The 16,317-nt window shown below is 36.2% G+C and overlaps 1 protein-coding gene across 2 annotated transcripts in view; it reads right to left on the reverse strand.

The window, feature by feature from the left end:
- Window positions 1–16,317, reverse strand: part of UGGT2 (UDP-glucose glycoprotein glucosyltransferase 2) — a 184,373-nt gene that overhangs the window by 68,146 nt on the left and 99,910 nt on the right. For both annotated transcript variants that reach the window (XM_014864866.3, XM_070520046.1), the window contains exons 21-22: window positions 5,238–5,444; window positions 903–1,034 (exon numbers count right to left, since the gene is read on the reverse strand). In XM_014864866.3, the coding sequence (XP_014720352.3) occupies window positions 903–1,034; window positions 5,238–5,444 (339 nt within the window). The remainder of the gene's footprint in view (window positions 1–902; window positions 1,035–5,237; window positions 5,445–16,317) is intronic.

The following is a 16,317-nucleotide window of genomic DNA, read 5'->3' on the forward strand; positions in this document are numbered from 1 at the left end:
AAGCAGAGATGTGTCAAATACTTTGCATTAATTGATTTCCTAATAAATCTAAGCATCAGATTGAATTTTTTTAAACTTAAATCATTCCTAAGAAATAAAATCAGACTATCATATTCAAAAAATATTAATAAGTAGACATTATCCACTAATTTTGCATGTATATAATAAAGACTCTTTAATCAGAAGAATGTGATATACTACAAGAAAAAAGTGTGATAGAAAATTACATATACACAGTAGGATTACAATTGTGTATTTAAAAAACAGAAATAGTTATGTAGGGTAGAAAAAATGGTTAGAAGGTCAAACAATAAGCTCCTAATAAATTTTATTAGGATAGTGGGAGTAAGAGTGACTTAAGTGTGATTTTTTAAGACTGATTTTTTAAATCTTATAGATTTTTAAAGATTACATTAATAAACTACTTCATACTTCAAAACTTATAAAAGTATTGTATTGTTATTTAACTTAATCATATTGTTATTTAACATAATCAATTGTAGAGGAAAGCCACAGGAGAAAGATGTCACAATATACTTTCTACACCTACTACAACAGCGGATCTCAATCACAAGGTTGTCATGTGTACCAAGTGGCTGATTCTAGTACATTATATTAGATTATATTATATTAGAACAAAATAAAAGTCACCCCCACAAGAACATTCTTCCTTACCTGCATTCAACATTGTCATCAACGGGGGAAAGGGAGAAGTAAGAGGCAGTGTGCCGTGGACTGGACATCTCAGCGCCATGTTATTGATGCTGAGGCCTGTCTGGTGTGTCTAGCATGTGAGCACTGTCCTCCCCATGTGCTGCATCAGGTGTGTTGTGACAGAAAAGTCTGAGACCTCTGTAGCACAGTGTCACTGAGAAAAGTGAACAACGGCTTTTCCTACTTACTTTCCCATTGCTGACAACACCTAACTCTCCAGGACGCAATTTGAGTACGTCTTGACAGAACAACTGGTGAGTTCGGAAAATATTCACTCCAACGGTATTATATTTTTTCTCAAAAGCATTCTTCTCCATCCCCTAAAGCATAAGAATAATGAAACTTATATGAGAACAGTAAACATATTAAATCATTTTTCTAACAATGCCTACTTTAATATATTAGTATAAAATTTAAAATTATACTAAACTATGATTTTAAAAAGCACTTTCTTCTGAAACTACACTTAAAAAAAAAAGAATCTTCCTTTACCAAGTCAATTACAATATTTGTAAATCTTGTTACAAGTAGCTACAGTTTGTAATTCAGCCTTTGAGAATTTGAGTTGGATTATTGATTAGTAAAATGCTAAGGAACATCAACTTAAATAAAATTTAACATTAGAGAAATGAAGTGTTTATTAAATTCTGAACTCAGTACTCCCATTTTGATGCGATCAATAAAAAACAGTGTTTAAAATAGAAATACCTTATCTCACCCCATTATACCAATCCCACAAAACTATTTTAGTAACAGCACATTTAATTTCTGAAATAGAAAAGTAACCCTTGGTCAGAGTCAAAAAAATATGGACATCCACAAAAAATAAACCACGAAGGTTCTTTACACCTTCATGCTAAGACGCAGTTCTCTATATGCGCCATTATCAAACTTTAATGTGCATACACATCACTTGGATGCCTTGTTAAAATGCAGGTTCTATTTGAGTAGATCCAGGGCGAGGACTTAAATTCTGAATTTCTGACAAGTTCCCAGGCACTCTTGTGATGATAGCAACGTTCCCCTGCACTGTCCAATATCGTAGCCACAGCCACAGATGGTTATTGAGCGCTTGAAATGGGCTAGTATGACAGAAGAACTGAATTTAAAATTTAAGTTTAAAATACCCACACGTAGCCAGTACAGTGCAGCCTAGATGCTCCTTACTTCCAGAATCTCCACCTCCATCGTCTCCTTGATCACAAGCTCCTGCACTCCCAGCTCACTCATTCCATTGTCACCAGACCAACTGCTACTCAACCCCTCAGTCCACAGACCCTGCCACTTAGGTACTGTCCTTGATAGCTGTCTTATTGTGATTTTCCTCCTAACCGAGTTATACCCCAGAATCCTTGACTACAACAAAACCTTCCATGCAGTTCCCCTGAACGCTCCCCCTTAGTCATATTGACATGGCAAAACCCCAACTCTGGTTAAAGACAACTCTGCTTTCTCCGGACAACTGGATCCAAACAGTGTTAACACAGCTGGAGAAAAACATGCAACCAACGCTGTTCTCACTTTCAATTATGGTCATTAACCTCATGTGGGCTCTCGGAAATCTTCCCACACTACATATTCAATTCACTTTTTCACTGTCAGAATAATAGAAAAATATTTGACATTTTCTCCTCTTTCCTCAAACCTCTATTAACTAACGTCTGCTCCCTCTAATATTGAACTAATTACCTGACGTTTTTGAAAATGAAAGCAATCAGAAGAGAAGTACTTCATCTTGCCACCACCAAATAAATCTGCCCTTCTGCATCTGTACCCTTATATTCTGCCTTTCTCCTGGTTAAAATGGGTCCTGTTCTTAAGACCAACACTGAACACTTGTGTACTGGATCCCAGCACTTCTCACCCACTCAAGAACTTTGCTCTCCTCTCTCTATATCATCCTTTCTCATTGTTTGGATGGATTGTTTCCATTAGCATGCACGAAAGTGACATTTCTCAAATTTAGAAATCCTTCCTTGACCACAAACTCCATTCTAATAGCTACAGAATGTTTCTCTGTTCCCCATATAAAAAAGTTCCTGGGGGCCGGCCTGTTGGCATAGTGATTAAGTTCGCATGCTCTGCTTTGGTGGCCCAGGGTTCGCAAGTTCAGATTCCAGTTGCCGACCTAGCACTGCTTGTCAAGCCATGCTGTGGTGGTATCCCACGTAGAAAATAGAGGAAGATCGGCACAGATGTGAGCTCAGCAAAAATCTTCCTCACACACGCGCACACAAAAAAGTTCCTTTAAAGAGCTACCTATACTCATTGTCTCTATTTCCTGATTTCACATTTTCTCTTGAATCTAACTCACTTTTACATGTACCACTCCACTGAAACTGTTCCTATCAAAGTCACCAATGACCACTTTAACAAATAAAATGGGCAATTATGAAGCCTAATTTCAGCAACATCTGGCACAGGTGATCATCCTCTCCTTGAAATACTTTCTCCAACTGGCTTCCAGGATATTATACTCTCCTGGTTATCTTCTTAACTCACTGGCTGTTCCATCTGTCTCTTTTACTGGATTATCCTTTTCTTGTGTACCTACATGGTAGAATGTACTAGGGCTCTGTTTTCAGTCCCTCTGTTTTCTACCCCTTCACTCACTTCTGAGGTGTCTCATCCAGTTTCTTAGCTTTAAATTACATATAATGCTGATGAGTCTTAAATTGACTCTCAAAAAGATATTATAACCCTCCTTTGATTTCTACATTCATTTACTTGGCAACTCAACATTTCCACTTGAACGTCCAACAGGCATCTCTAACTTAACACATACAAAACTTAACTCAATCATCTGTGTGTCCAAGTCTCTTCATCTAGACTTCCCCAACTCAAAAAAAGACACCGCCATTAATTTTAGCTGTTCTAACCAAAATCCTGTATTACCCTCACATCACATACAAATTAGCTCATTCTGCTGACCCAAGTTGTAATAAATACTATGTATCAACCATCTGACCAACTCTCCCACTACTCTCTAGTCCAAGCCACTATTGTTTCTTGCCTAGATTACTACAATAGCATCCTAATTGCTCACCCTATTTCCACTCTTTTCTACTTACTATCAAATCTTGACATGGCATCCAGAGTTATCTTTTTGTTGTTGTTGTTGTTGAGGAAGATTTGCCCTAAGCTAACATCTGTTGCCAATCTTCCTTTCTTTTTTGACTTGAGGAAGATTTGTCCTGAGCTAACATCCGTGCAAATCCTCCTCTATTTTGTATGTAGGGCACTGCCATAGCGTGGCCACCTCTGAGTGGTATAGGTCTGCACCCAGGAACTGAACCTGGGCTGGTGAAGCAGAGCACGCTGAACCTAACCCTAGGCCATGGGGCCGGCGCCCAGAGTCATCTTTTTAAAGATTATTCACCGCTTCAAGATTCCTCAATGGCTTCCCATTATACTCAGAAAAAAAATTCAATTCCTTACCATGGTCTACAAGTGCTTGAAATATCTGGAGTTATGTCTCTGCCCTCATCTCCTAGTACTCTCCACATCACCCTACTTTGGTCATAACGGTCTGCCTATACCTCAAACCTGGCAAGAAGTCTCTGCATCAGGCCTCTAGACGTGCTGTGTTCCTGGACCTGGTAAGATCTTCTTACAGACTTCCCGTGACTTGATTTCTCGTTTCACTCAGAGCTCTGCTCAAACGTAAGCTCTCTAGAAATGCCTTCCCCAACTACTCAAGCAAAAGGGCATCCCTCAAACTATCAACCTTCTTACGTTTCTTTATATTTTTCCAATATCACTTACTTTGTCTGTCTTTCCCACTACAACATAAACTCCACAAGAGCAGACACTCTATCTGCCTTGTTCACAAGTATCTTTATTGTCTAGTAGACAATCAGTATTTTTTTTTAAACAATTTTTTTTTTTAAGATTTTATTTTTTTCCTTTTTCTCACCAAAGCCTCCCAGTACATAGTTGTATATTCTCCATTGCGGGTCCTTCTAGTTGTGGCAAGTGGGACGCCACCCCAGCGTGGTTCGACGAGCAGTGCCACGTCCGCACCCAGGACTCGAACCAACGAAACACTGGGCCACCTGCAGCAGAGCATGCGAACCCAACCACCGGGCCACAGGGCCAGCCCCGACAATCAGTATTTTTTGAATGGATTAATGAATCTTTCTTCCAGAGGACCGTCTTCTATCTTTTGAATTTCCCCCATTCTGGACCCCTTCAAGAAAATACCTGAGGATTATTTACATAATCCTTTAACTCCCAATTCTTCACTTAAGTACATATCCTAACTAAAATGCCATCAGCTCTAAAGGATCATGAAGTAGCGGTTGAAACATATGAAGTTTGATTTGCTAAATGTCTCTATGCAAAGGTGTATCATTTAACATTTATCTTTTCCCACTGTAAAGGAATGTTTATTACCCACCCCTAATTGATTATACTTATTTATTGATGTTTTTCTGTAACATGATATCTCCAGTACACTTACATACTTTTATTTAAAATATGCAACAGTACTCATTTATTATTTCAAACAAATAGCTACTGACCTCAGTAAGAAATGTTTTAATTTTATCTCCAGAGTAAATAGCTGCAGCAGTTTCTTCCTTTGCCAGTTTCCTGAGAAAGTTTCTCAAAAAGCTATTTTTCTGTGTAAGAAAAGCTGCCAAAATTCCTCTAGAAATAGCTGTGTTCTCTTCATTTATTTTTGATGTAGGATTATAAATAACCCCCAACCGACTATGAACACTTGTTTCCTGCAAAACACATTTATAGGTGAAAAAGATCACAATCTTACATACCTTTTCACAGTTGAACCTTCCAATCAAGTTTGTTCACTTTACCATACAGCACCTTTCACTGTCAAGTTGACTGTACTGAATGTGGTACAGCACTGAAATAGTCTAAAAACAATCACTTTAGTAACTCTGCTTCACCTCTTTGCATAACGATTCTTTCGTAATGCAATACTTTGTTTAACCTTTTTCTGTGTACGTGTGTATGTGAAATAACATACATAAAAAATACACAAGACAAAAAAGTAGAGCTCAGTGAATTAACCCATAAAACTAGCACTCAGGTCAAGAAATAGAACATTGCCAGCAAACGAAAGATCTCTCTCATATCCCCTGCCAATTACTACACCTTCTCACTTTTCTAAAGACAACCGCTATCCTGCCATTTATGGTAATAACGTTCTTGCTTTTCCTTATAGCTTACCATCTAAGTTTGCACTGTTAAACATTTAGTGTATTTCGAACTTCATGTAAATGTAATCACACAGTATGTATTCTTTTGTGCTCTTTGCCACTCCACATAATGGTTGTGAGATTCATCACCATTGTTTTCTGTAGCTATACTTTTTTTTATGCACTATACAGAATTCCATGGTATGAATACACTCTCTTTTATCCATTCTATCGATCCTGGACAACTGAATTTTGTACACTTTGGTGGTTTACAAACAGACTATACATACCTTCAACTTTAGAAGATGCTAAAAAGTTTTTCAAAAATAGTTGGATTAGGTTTCACTCCCACTAGCAACATATGAGAGTTCCATCACCCCACAGCCTCATAAACATTTTATTGTCAGACTTTTAAATTTAAATCATTCTGGTAGATATGTAAAGATATCTCATCAGGGTTTAATTTGCTTTTCCTCGTCACTAATGCTATTAAACATCTTTTAACGTGTTCATTGGCCTCTTTTCTGATTTGCCTGTTCAATCTTTTGCCAGTATTATATTGGAGATAATTATCTTTTTATTACTGACTTATAGGGATTTGATTTCTAAGACTTGAGTACTTTTTTGGTTATATGTGTGCAGGTAACTTCTGCCATTCTGTGGCTTGCCATTTATTCACTCAATGGTGTGTTCTGATAAAAAAAAAAAGTCCTTAATTTTAATGTAGCTGAATTTATTGATATTTTAGTTCATGGCTACTGGGTTTTGTGTTCTGTTTTATGAATCTTTCCCTACTCTGAAGTCATAAATATAATCTATATTATCTTTGAGGAGCTTTATTCTTTTGCTTTTTATGTTTAGATCTATAATCCATCTGGAATTGACTGTTGTGTATGATGTGAAAAGGAGAAAGTTTAAACGACCATCCTTACTGCTCTGTAAGGCCAACTTTATCACAAAGCAAGTATAATATACGCATGGATCTATTTCTGGATTCGCTATTCTTTTTCCATTGCTCTATTTTTCTATCCTTGTGCTACTACCAAATTGTCTTCAATTATATAGCTTTATAAAAGATCTTAATATCCAGCAGAGCAATTATCCCACCTTTCTCTTCTTTCAGGGTAATTTAGTTATTCTCAGTCCTTGGAATTTCTATATAAACCTGAGAATCAGTTTGACAATTTTCATAAAAAATGTTGAGATTCATATTGGAATTACACTGAAGTTATACATCAATTTTGGGAGAACTGACCTCTGTACAATTTTGAATCTTTCAGTTCATGATTATGGTATATCTCTCCATTCATGCAGGACTTCTGAATTTTCTCTCAATAATATTTTATTGTGTAAAAGGCTTAAATATATTTTACTACATTTATCCCTAGTATTTGATATTTTTGATACTATTGCAAGTGATATCTTTATTTAAAATGCATTTCTTCTTTGTTCCAACTCTTAGAAATAATTCTTGTATACTGACCTATTAATCAGCAACCTGGATAAACTAAAAAATTCATTCTAATAACATATATGTGGATTCATATGTATGTTTTGTATAAACAATTTGGAAGAAATGACCATTTTAATACTTCCTTTTTGATTTTTATGCTGTTTATCCCTTTATTCACTTATATAGGATTTCTGTATCTCTGTTCATAAATAAGACTGGCTTGTAGTTTCCTATTCTTATATAATGCCCTTTTAGGTATTTGGTTTTCAAGTAGAGCTGGCCTTGTAAAACGAGTTGGGATGTATTGCTTATTTTTCTATTCTCTGGAAAAAATGTGTTACATTGATGCTTGGGACAGCTTACTAGTAGGATCAGAGAGGTCCAGAGTTTTCTCTAAAATTACAGATTTCATTCCATCAATAGTTAAAAATATGTTCTTCCTACCTCTGTCATGTCCACAGATCTTAAGTAACATACCCTATTTCAGTCATGGCACAGAATGCTTGGGTCTGCTTCTCCATTTTTCTTGACCAGTTTTACCAGGTGTTTTATCAAGTCTATCAGTCTTTCCAAAGAAACAACTTTTGGCTTTGTGGACCTTAATTACTATATGTTTTTATTCTATTTCATTACTTTTTGTTCTTATCATTACCATACCCTTTCCTTTTCTTTAATAGAAGTTTAAGTTGCGGTTTTCAAATTTTAAGATTCATGGTTAGATGACTGATTTTTCAGCCTTTGTTTTTTTTTTCAGATACATACATATAACACACAGATGGGCACTTGGGTTGCTTCCACATCTTGGCTATAGTGAATAATGCTGCAATGAACATATGGGTGAATAAGTCTCGTTTAATTGTTGATTTCAAGTTCTTTGGATAAATATCCAGTAGTGGGATAGCTGGGTATTTCTATTTTTAACTTTTTGAGGAATCTCCATACTGTTTTCCATAGTGGCTGCATCTGTTTGCATTCCTACCAGCAGTGTATGAGGGATCCCTCTTCTCCACATCCTCTCCAACATTTGTTATTTTTTGTCTTGGTGATTACAGCCATTCTAATGGGTGTAAGGTGGTACCTTAGGGTAGTTGTGATATGCATTTCCCTGATGATTAGTGATGTTGAACATCTTTTGATGTGCCTGTTGGCCATCTGTATATCTTCTTTGGAAAAATATCTGTTCATATTCTTTGTCCATTTTTTGATCGCGTTGTTTTCTTGTTGTTGTGTGAGTTCTTTAGATATTATGGAGATTAACCCCTTGTCGGATATATGATTTGCAAATATTTTCTCCCAGTTGGTGGGTTGTCTTTTTGTTTTGTTCCTGATTTCTTTTGCCTTGCAGAAGCTCTGTAGTCTGAGGAAGTCCTACTTGTTGATTTTTTTTGGTTTCCCTTGCCTGAGTAGGCATGGTATTCGAAAAGACTGTTCTAAGACTGAAGTCAAGGAGTGTGGTGCCTATATTTTCTTCTGGGAGTTTTATGGTTTCAGGTCTTACCTTCAAGTCTTTGATCCATTTTGAGTTAATTTTTGTGTATGGTGAAAGATAACAGTCTACTTTCATTCTTTTGCACATGGCTGCCCAGTTTTCCCAACACCATTTATTGAAGAGACTTTCCTTTTTCCACTGCGTGTTCTTAGCTCCTTTGTAGAGGATTATGTCCATAGATGTGTGGTTTTATTTCTGGGCTTTCAATTCTGTTCCATTGATCTGTATGTCTGTTTTTGTACCAGTACCATGCTGTTTTGATTACTATAGATTTGAAGCATATTTTGAAATCAGGGATTGTGATGCCTCCAGCTTTGTCTTTTTTCTCAGGATTGCTTTAGCTACTCAGGGTCTTTTGTTGCCCCATATGAATTTTAGGATTCTTTGTTCTATTTCCATGCAGAATGTCACTGGAATTCTGATTGGGACTGCAGTGAATCTGTAGATTGCTTTAGGTAGTATGGACATTTTAACTATATTTTTTCAATCCATGTGCATGGAATATCTTTCCATTTCTATATGTCACCATCGATTTCTTTCAACAATGTCTTATAGTTTTCATTGCATAGGTCTTTCACCTTCTTGGTTAAATTTATTCCTAGATATTTTATTGTTTTTGCTGTGATTGTAAATGGGATTGTATTCTTGAGTTCTCTAAGTTCGTTGTTAGAGTATAGAAATGGAACTGATTTTTGTAAGTTTATTTTGTACCCTGCAACTCTGCTGTAGTTGTTGACTATTTCTAATAGTTTTCTGATGGATTCTTTAGGGTTTTCTATATACAAAATCGTGTCATCTGCAAACAGCGAGAGTTTCACTTCTTCCTTGTCTATTTGGACTCCTTTTATTTCCTTTTTTTGCCTAATTGCTCTGGCCAAAACCTCCTGTACTGTGTTGAATAAGAGTGGTGAGAGTGGGCATCCTTCTCTTGTTCCTGTTCTCAGAGGGATGGCTTTTAGTTTTTCCCCATTGAGTATGTGTTGGCTGTAGCTTTGTCATATATGGCCTTTATTACATTGAGGAACTTTCCTTCTATACTTACTTTATTGAGAGTTTTCATCATAAATGGATGTTGGATCCTGTCAAATGCTTTCTCTGCATTTATTGAGATGATCATGTGGTTCTTATTCCTCATTTTGTTAATGTGGTGTATCACATTTATTGATGTGCAGATGTTGAACCATCCTTGTGTCCCTAGTTTGAATCCCACTTGACCATGGCGTATGAGCTTTTTAATGTATTGCTATATTTGGTTTGCCAATATTTTGTTGAGGATTTTTGCATCTATGTTCATCAGCAATATTGGTCTGTAATTTCCCTTCGTGTTGTCCTTGTCTGGCTTTGGAATCAGGATGATGTTGGCTTCATAGAGTGTGTTAGGAAGTGTTCTGCCTTCCTCAATTTTTTGGAAATTTGAGAAGGATAGGTATCAAATCTTCTTTGAATGTTTGGTAGAATTCTCCAGAGAAGCCGTCTGGTCCTGGACTTTTATTTTTGGGGAGGATTTGATTACTGTTTCAATCTCTTTACTTGTGATTGGTCTATTCAGACTCTCTATTTCTTGGTTCAGTTTTGGGAGGGTGTAAGAGTCTAAGAATTTATCCATTTCTTGTAGATTATCCAATTTGTTGACATATAGTTTTTCATAGTATTCTTTTATAATCCTTTGTATTTCTGTGGTATCCACTGTAATTTCTCCTCTTTCACTTCCAATTTTTATTTGGGCCTTCTCTCTTTTTTTCTTAGTGAGTCTGGCTAGGGGGTTGTAAATTTTGTTTATCTTCTCAAACAATCAGCTCTTAGTTTCATTGATCCTTTCTACTGTTCTTCTTTTTGATTTCAATTTCATTTATTTCTGCTTTAATTTTTATTATTTCCCTCCTTCTGCTGACTTTGGGCTTTGTTCTTCTTTTTCTAATTCTGCTAGGTGTAGCTTAAGATTGCTTATTTGAGATTCTTCTTGTTTGTTAAGGTGGGCCTGTATTGCTATGAATTTCCCTCTTAGGAATGCTTTTGCTGCATCTGATATGAATTGGTATGGAGTATTTTCATTCTCATTTATTTCCAAATATTTTTTGAGTTCTTCTTTAATTTCCTCAGTGATTCACTGGTTATTCAGTAGCATGTTATTTAGTCTCTTAGTGACATGTTTGTCACTTTCCAGCTTTTCTCCTGTAGTTGATTTCCAGTTTCATAGCATTATGGTCAGAAAAGGTACTCGATATGACTCAATCTTCTTAAACTTATTGAGGCTTCCCCTATTTCCCAAAATATGGTCTATCCTTAAGAATTTTCCATGTACACTTGAGAAGAATGTGCATTCTGTTGTTTTTGGATGGTGTGTCCTCTATATATCTATTAAGTTCATCTGGTCTAGTTTTTCATTAAAATCCATTATTTCCTTGTTGACTTTCTGTCTGGATGACCTATCCATTGATATAACTGGGGTGTTAAGGTCCTCTACTATTATTGTGTTGTTGTTAATATCTTCTTTTAGGTTTATTAGTAGCTGCTTTATGTAGTTTGGTGCTCCTGTGTTGAGTGCATAGGTATTTATGTGTTATGCTTTCTTGGTGGAGTGTCCCTTTGATCATTATATACTGCCCCTCTTTGTCTCTCATTACCTGTTTTGCCTTGAAGTCTACTTTGTCTGATATAAGTATGGCAACACCTGGTCTCTTTTGTTTGCCATTAGCTTGGAGTATCATCTTCTATCCCTTCGCTCTGAGCCTGTGTTTGTCTTTAGAGCTGAGATGTGTTTCCTGGAGGCAGCATATTGTTGGGTCTTGTTTTTTAATCCATCTCGCCACTCTGTGTCTTTTGATTGGAGAATTCAGTCCATTTACATTTAGAGTGATTATTGATGTATGAGGGCTTAATGCTGCCATTTAATTGCTCATTTTCCGGTTCTTCTGCATTTCCCTTGTTTCTTGTCCCATGTATTTTAGACTACTAATTCAGTTTGGTAGTTCTCTATGATGGTTTTCTTAGTTTTATTTTTATTTATCACTTGTGTCTCTGTTCTGATTATTTGTTTAGTGGTTACCGTGAGGTTTGTATAAAAAATCTCATAGATGAGAGAGCCCATTTTCTGATAGCCTCTTAGTTCCTTAGACTAAGCCAATTCTATCTCTGTCCTCTTCCCCTTCTAAGTTATTGTCACAACTTATTCCAATTTGTACTGTGAGTTTGTGGTTAAAATAACGAGCTTATATTTATTTTTGGTTTTCCTTCTCTTTATCTTTGATGTTATAATTGCTAACATGTTCTGATAGAGACCTGTAATTTTCTGATTTTGTCTATCTCCTTGTTCAAGGCTTCATAAGCCCCCTTCCTGAGCATTTCTTGTAGGGGGTGTCTTGTGGTGATGAACTCCCTTACCTTTTGTTTATCTGGCAAAGTTTTTATTTATCCATCACATCTGAAAGGATATTTTTGCTGGATAGATTATTCTTGGCTGAAAGCTTTTGTCTTTCAGAATTTTGAGTATATCATTCTGCTGAGAAATCCACTGAAAGCCTGATAGTTATTTTCTTCTGCCTTGCTGCCCTTAGTGTTTTTTTCTTTTTCATTGACTTTTGCCAGCTTTACTAGCCTATGCCTTGGAGAAGGTCTTTTTCATTAGGATATATTAGCTTCTTTCACTTGTATTTCTAGCTCCTGCCCCAGGTTTGGGACGTTCTCAGCTATTATTTCTTCGAACAAGCTTTCTGTCCATTCTCCTTTTCTTCTCCCTCTGGAATGTCTACAATCCTTATGTTGCATTTCCTAATTGAGTAGGATATTTCTTGGAGAATGTCTTCATTTCTTTTTAGTCTTAGTTCTCTCTCCTCCTTCATCTGAAGCATTTCTATATTTCTGTCCTCTAGACTGCTGATTATTTCCTTCATAATATCAGCTCTGTTGTTCAGGGAGTCAAGAATTATCTTTATCTCATCCTTTGTATTTTTCATCTCCAATATTTCTGATTGGTTTTTCTTTATAGTTTCAATCTCTTTTGTGAAGAAGTTCCTGATTTCATCTGTCTATCTGTACTTTCTTGTGACTCATTGAATATTTTTATGATAGCTATTTTGCATTCTCTGTCATTTAGATTACAAATTTCTGTGCCTTCAGGACTGATTTCTGGGTGCTTGTCATTTTCCTTCAGGTCTGAAGTTCTAATACATTTTTTCATACTGTTTGATGGCATGGATATGTGCCTCCATGTAATGATAGTATTTGGTCGCAGCTTCTACCTGCTGCCAATGGGTGGGGGTCAAGAGCTGTCGTGACCCCTGGCTTGCTTGCTCACAGCTGCTGCTTTTCTGTCATATGTGCGGGCCCTCTGGCCAACTACCAGCATTCTAATAACAACGAACACTCTTAGCACTCAGATCTGGTTTTCTAACTACCATTTCCCACAAAAAGAAGTAAGAATTCTTTGAACAAATGGCAGATTATAGATCTAAGACAGCGAGAATACAAGGTCAAAAAAGGACATTTATCAGAAAGCAAGAAAGTGCTCAGAAAAAGAACATAACAGTCAGCTTGACAGGGTTCACTAGCCATAGTGGGGCATTGTCAGCATCTAAAAGAACCATGTATGTAAATGACAGAAGACACTGAAAAAAAAATCCATGAGCAAAATGATACTTGAAAATAAAAGAAAAAAATCAGTATTTGCCATCAAGAGGGGACTACTACACCATCTCCCTTCTCTGAAAACTAGTAACTAAACATAAAGAATAAATAATTTCCTCTGGATTCTTAGGAAGAATTTTATTTCATGTCATCCTCTGTTGATAAGGGAAAAATCTCTTATTTCAGAAGACTACCAGCTAATCAATGAAGAATAATCTCTCTTTTGCTATCAAAAATAAAATAACTGATTCAAGCAAGCATTATCAATAGATGATAAAAGCATTAAGTGAAAGATTGTGGGCAACACAATATTCACATGGTGTCAAAATATTCCTTGGTAGATTAATTCCTATTTGAAAAAGGAAGAAACACATTTACAAAGTAGAGATTTGGCTATCAACACTGTACCCTTTAAATGTGTAGTAAGACAACCCTGATATTTATATGCTTCTTGTTGTACAGTAAGACAACCTGACAATCATGTGCTTCAACAACAAGAAGGCCGTAAGGAAAGGCTCAACACATACAATACGATGAAGTCTTCTTGCCAGAACATGTTTAAGCTGAATCTAATTAAACTTTAGACATAACTTATAGAATAGAGGAAACATAAGAACTAGAAGAACAAGTCAAAAATACTATAAGGAAACAATCAGTGAAATTCAGAATGTGGGATTTTTCTACAAAGCAACTAGCTTGGTTTCTAAAAAGTCAATATAAAAAAATGTGGATGGGGCTGTTCTACCATAAAAGAAACTAATGAAATGTAACAATGAAATGCATTGTGGGAAACTTGTTTGCATCCTGGTTTGAAAAAAGAAAACACATCTTTTGGGAACAATCTAACATAGACTTAGTCCTCATACTGTGATAATTGTATTGCAGTTATGTAAAAGAATATCCTTATTCTTGGGAAATGCATGTTGAAGTCCTAAGTAAGAATTGATTGCTGATTTCTACAACTTACTTTAAAATGATCTAGACTATTCCTATCCTTCCACCCCCTCGAACAGATAATTATATAAAACAAATATAGCAAGATATTAAGAATCATAGAATCTAGGTGTTAGGTGTGTAAGTGCTCATTACATTAGTCTTTTGAATTTTACGTAGCAATTAAAAGAAAATATGGCCTCCAAAAAACAGACCCAGGGAGCCATAAGGAGAGGCCCAAGTGAGATAAACAAAGAAATTAAAAACAAGTTGGCTGAAATGAAATAAAAATAAAAGAGGCTCAAAACATAACACTGGAAAGAATAAAAATAAGAATGATATCATAGATAATTCAGTTAAAGAACTAGATCAGGAGTCAGCAAATTATAGCCTGTGGGTGAAATCCCACCTGGGGCCTGTTTTTATATGGTTCTCCAGGAAAAATATATTATGAAAAATGGCAAAGTAGCCAGAAATTTAACAGAGAGAATTAGAGAGATAGACAGGAAGAGCTGTCCTGGTATCACACTCGTCCCTGAGGGTCTGTAAAACTGCACATATGCTCACTAGCCCCACTTGGGAAAATCAGAATGGACATGAATCACCTTGAAAGCATTCCCTGAATAAACACTGCTGAATAAAAAGCAGCTCTGACCCAGGAGGAAGTTCTAGGAAGTAAGGTTTAAAAACAAAATTACACCCATCCTGGGCAGTGTGGAAGACTGTGTGAAGCCAAAGGTTGAATCTTCTCAGGAGTAATTACAAAGGGAAATTCCAACATTCCAAGATGCATGAATTTGGGGCCAAGTCATAAAATCCCTGAACTGCAAAAGTAGTCTCTAAGTCAAATACACATCCAACAGTAAAAGGTGAAAATCTAACTGGCTCCGAGGACTTAAGCACAACCTTTGAGCAGTAAGTGGCTTCTGCTGATCCAGAGGCAGTCCCTAGGAAACCAAGATAAAAGATAAAAATAAGGATAAAAAATCTGAGCAGGAACACCAGAGATATATATTGAGAGGGAAACAGACTATAGAATTAGTTCAGTCACATCACTAAACAAATAAATGATGAAGCAAACAAACAACAAGTAGCCCTGGGGACGAAGGCGTATCAGTACCCAAATGTACCACAATGTATTATCTAAAATGTTTGCTTTTCAATAAAATATTATGAGACATACGATGGAATATGAGGGGAGTGTGATTCAAATAAAGAAAAAAAAACAACAGGCATTAGAAGCTGTCTTTGAGGGGCCTTAGGTGTTGAACTTAGCAGACATAGAAATATGTTCAAAGAACTAAAGGAAACCATGTCTAAAGAATTAAAGGAAGGTTTGATAATAATAATTTATTACACAGATGATAATAACAAAGAGACAGAAATTACAAAAAGAACCAAATGGAAATTCTGGTGTTGAAGAGCATAATAGCTGAAATGAAAAATTCACCAGAGGGGTTCACTAGATTTGAGTTGGCAGAAGAAACAGTCATTGAATTTAAAAATAAATCAATAATGATCATAGAATCTGAAAAACAGAATGTAAAAAAAAAATGAACAGATCCTCAGAGAACTGTGGGACACCACTAAATTTACCAGCATATGCATAATGGGAGACCCATATACACTGCAACTACTGGGGAAAGGCAGTGCATGAGCTTCTCAAAGAACATGCTACCAGAGATTCTTAAGAAGAAAGAGAAGGCAGAAGTGATGGTTGCTCCATAGATCCCAAACAACCATTTTTGAAATGTGCTGGTCTGTAGCCCACTGTGAAAAGCCACAATGTGTTCTGAGATTGTCTAATATTAAATGAAAATTCTTCTAGCAGATGTTATGTTTTGTTTAAAACATATTAATTATTCTTAATGTGGTGGCAAGCCTCCAAGATGGTCCCCAATGATCCCCACCTCTTGGTACTGAGGCTTTTGTATAGTTCCTCC

Source organism: Equus asinus, chromosome 11 (genome assembly GCF_041296235.1).
Source record: "Equus asinus isolate D_3611 breed Donkey chromosome 11, EquAss-T2T_v2, whole genome shotgun sequence".
NCBI lineage: Eukaryota > Metazoa > Chordata > Mammalia > Perissodactyla > Equidae > Equus > Equus asinus.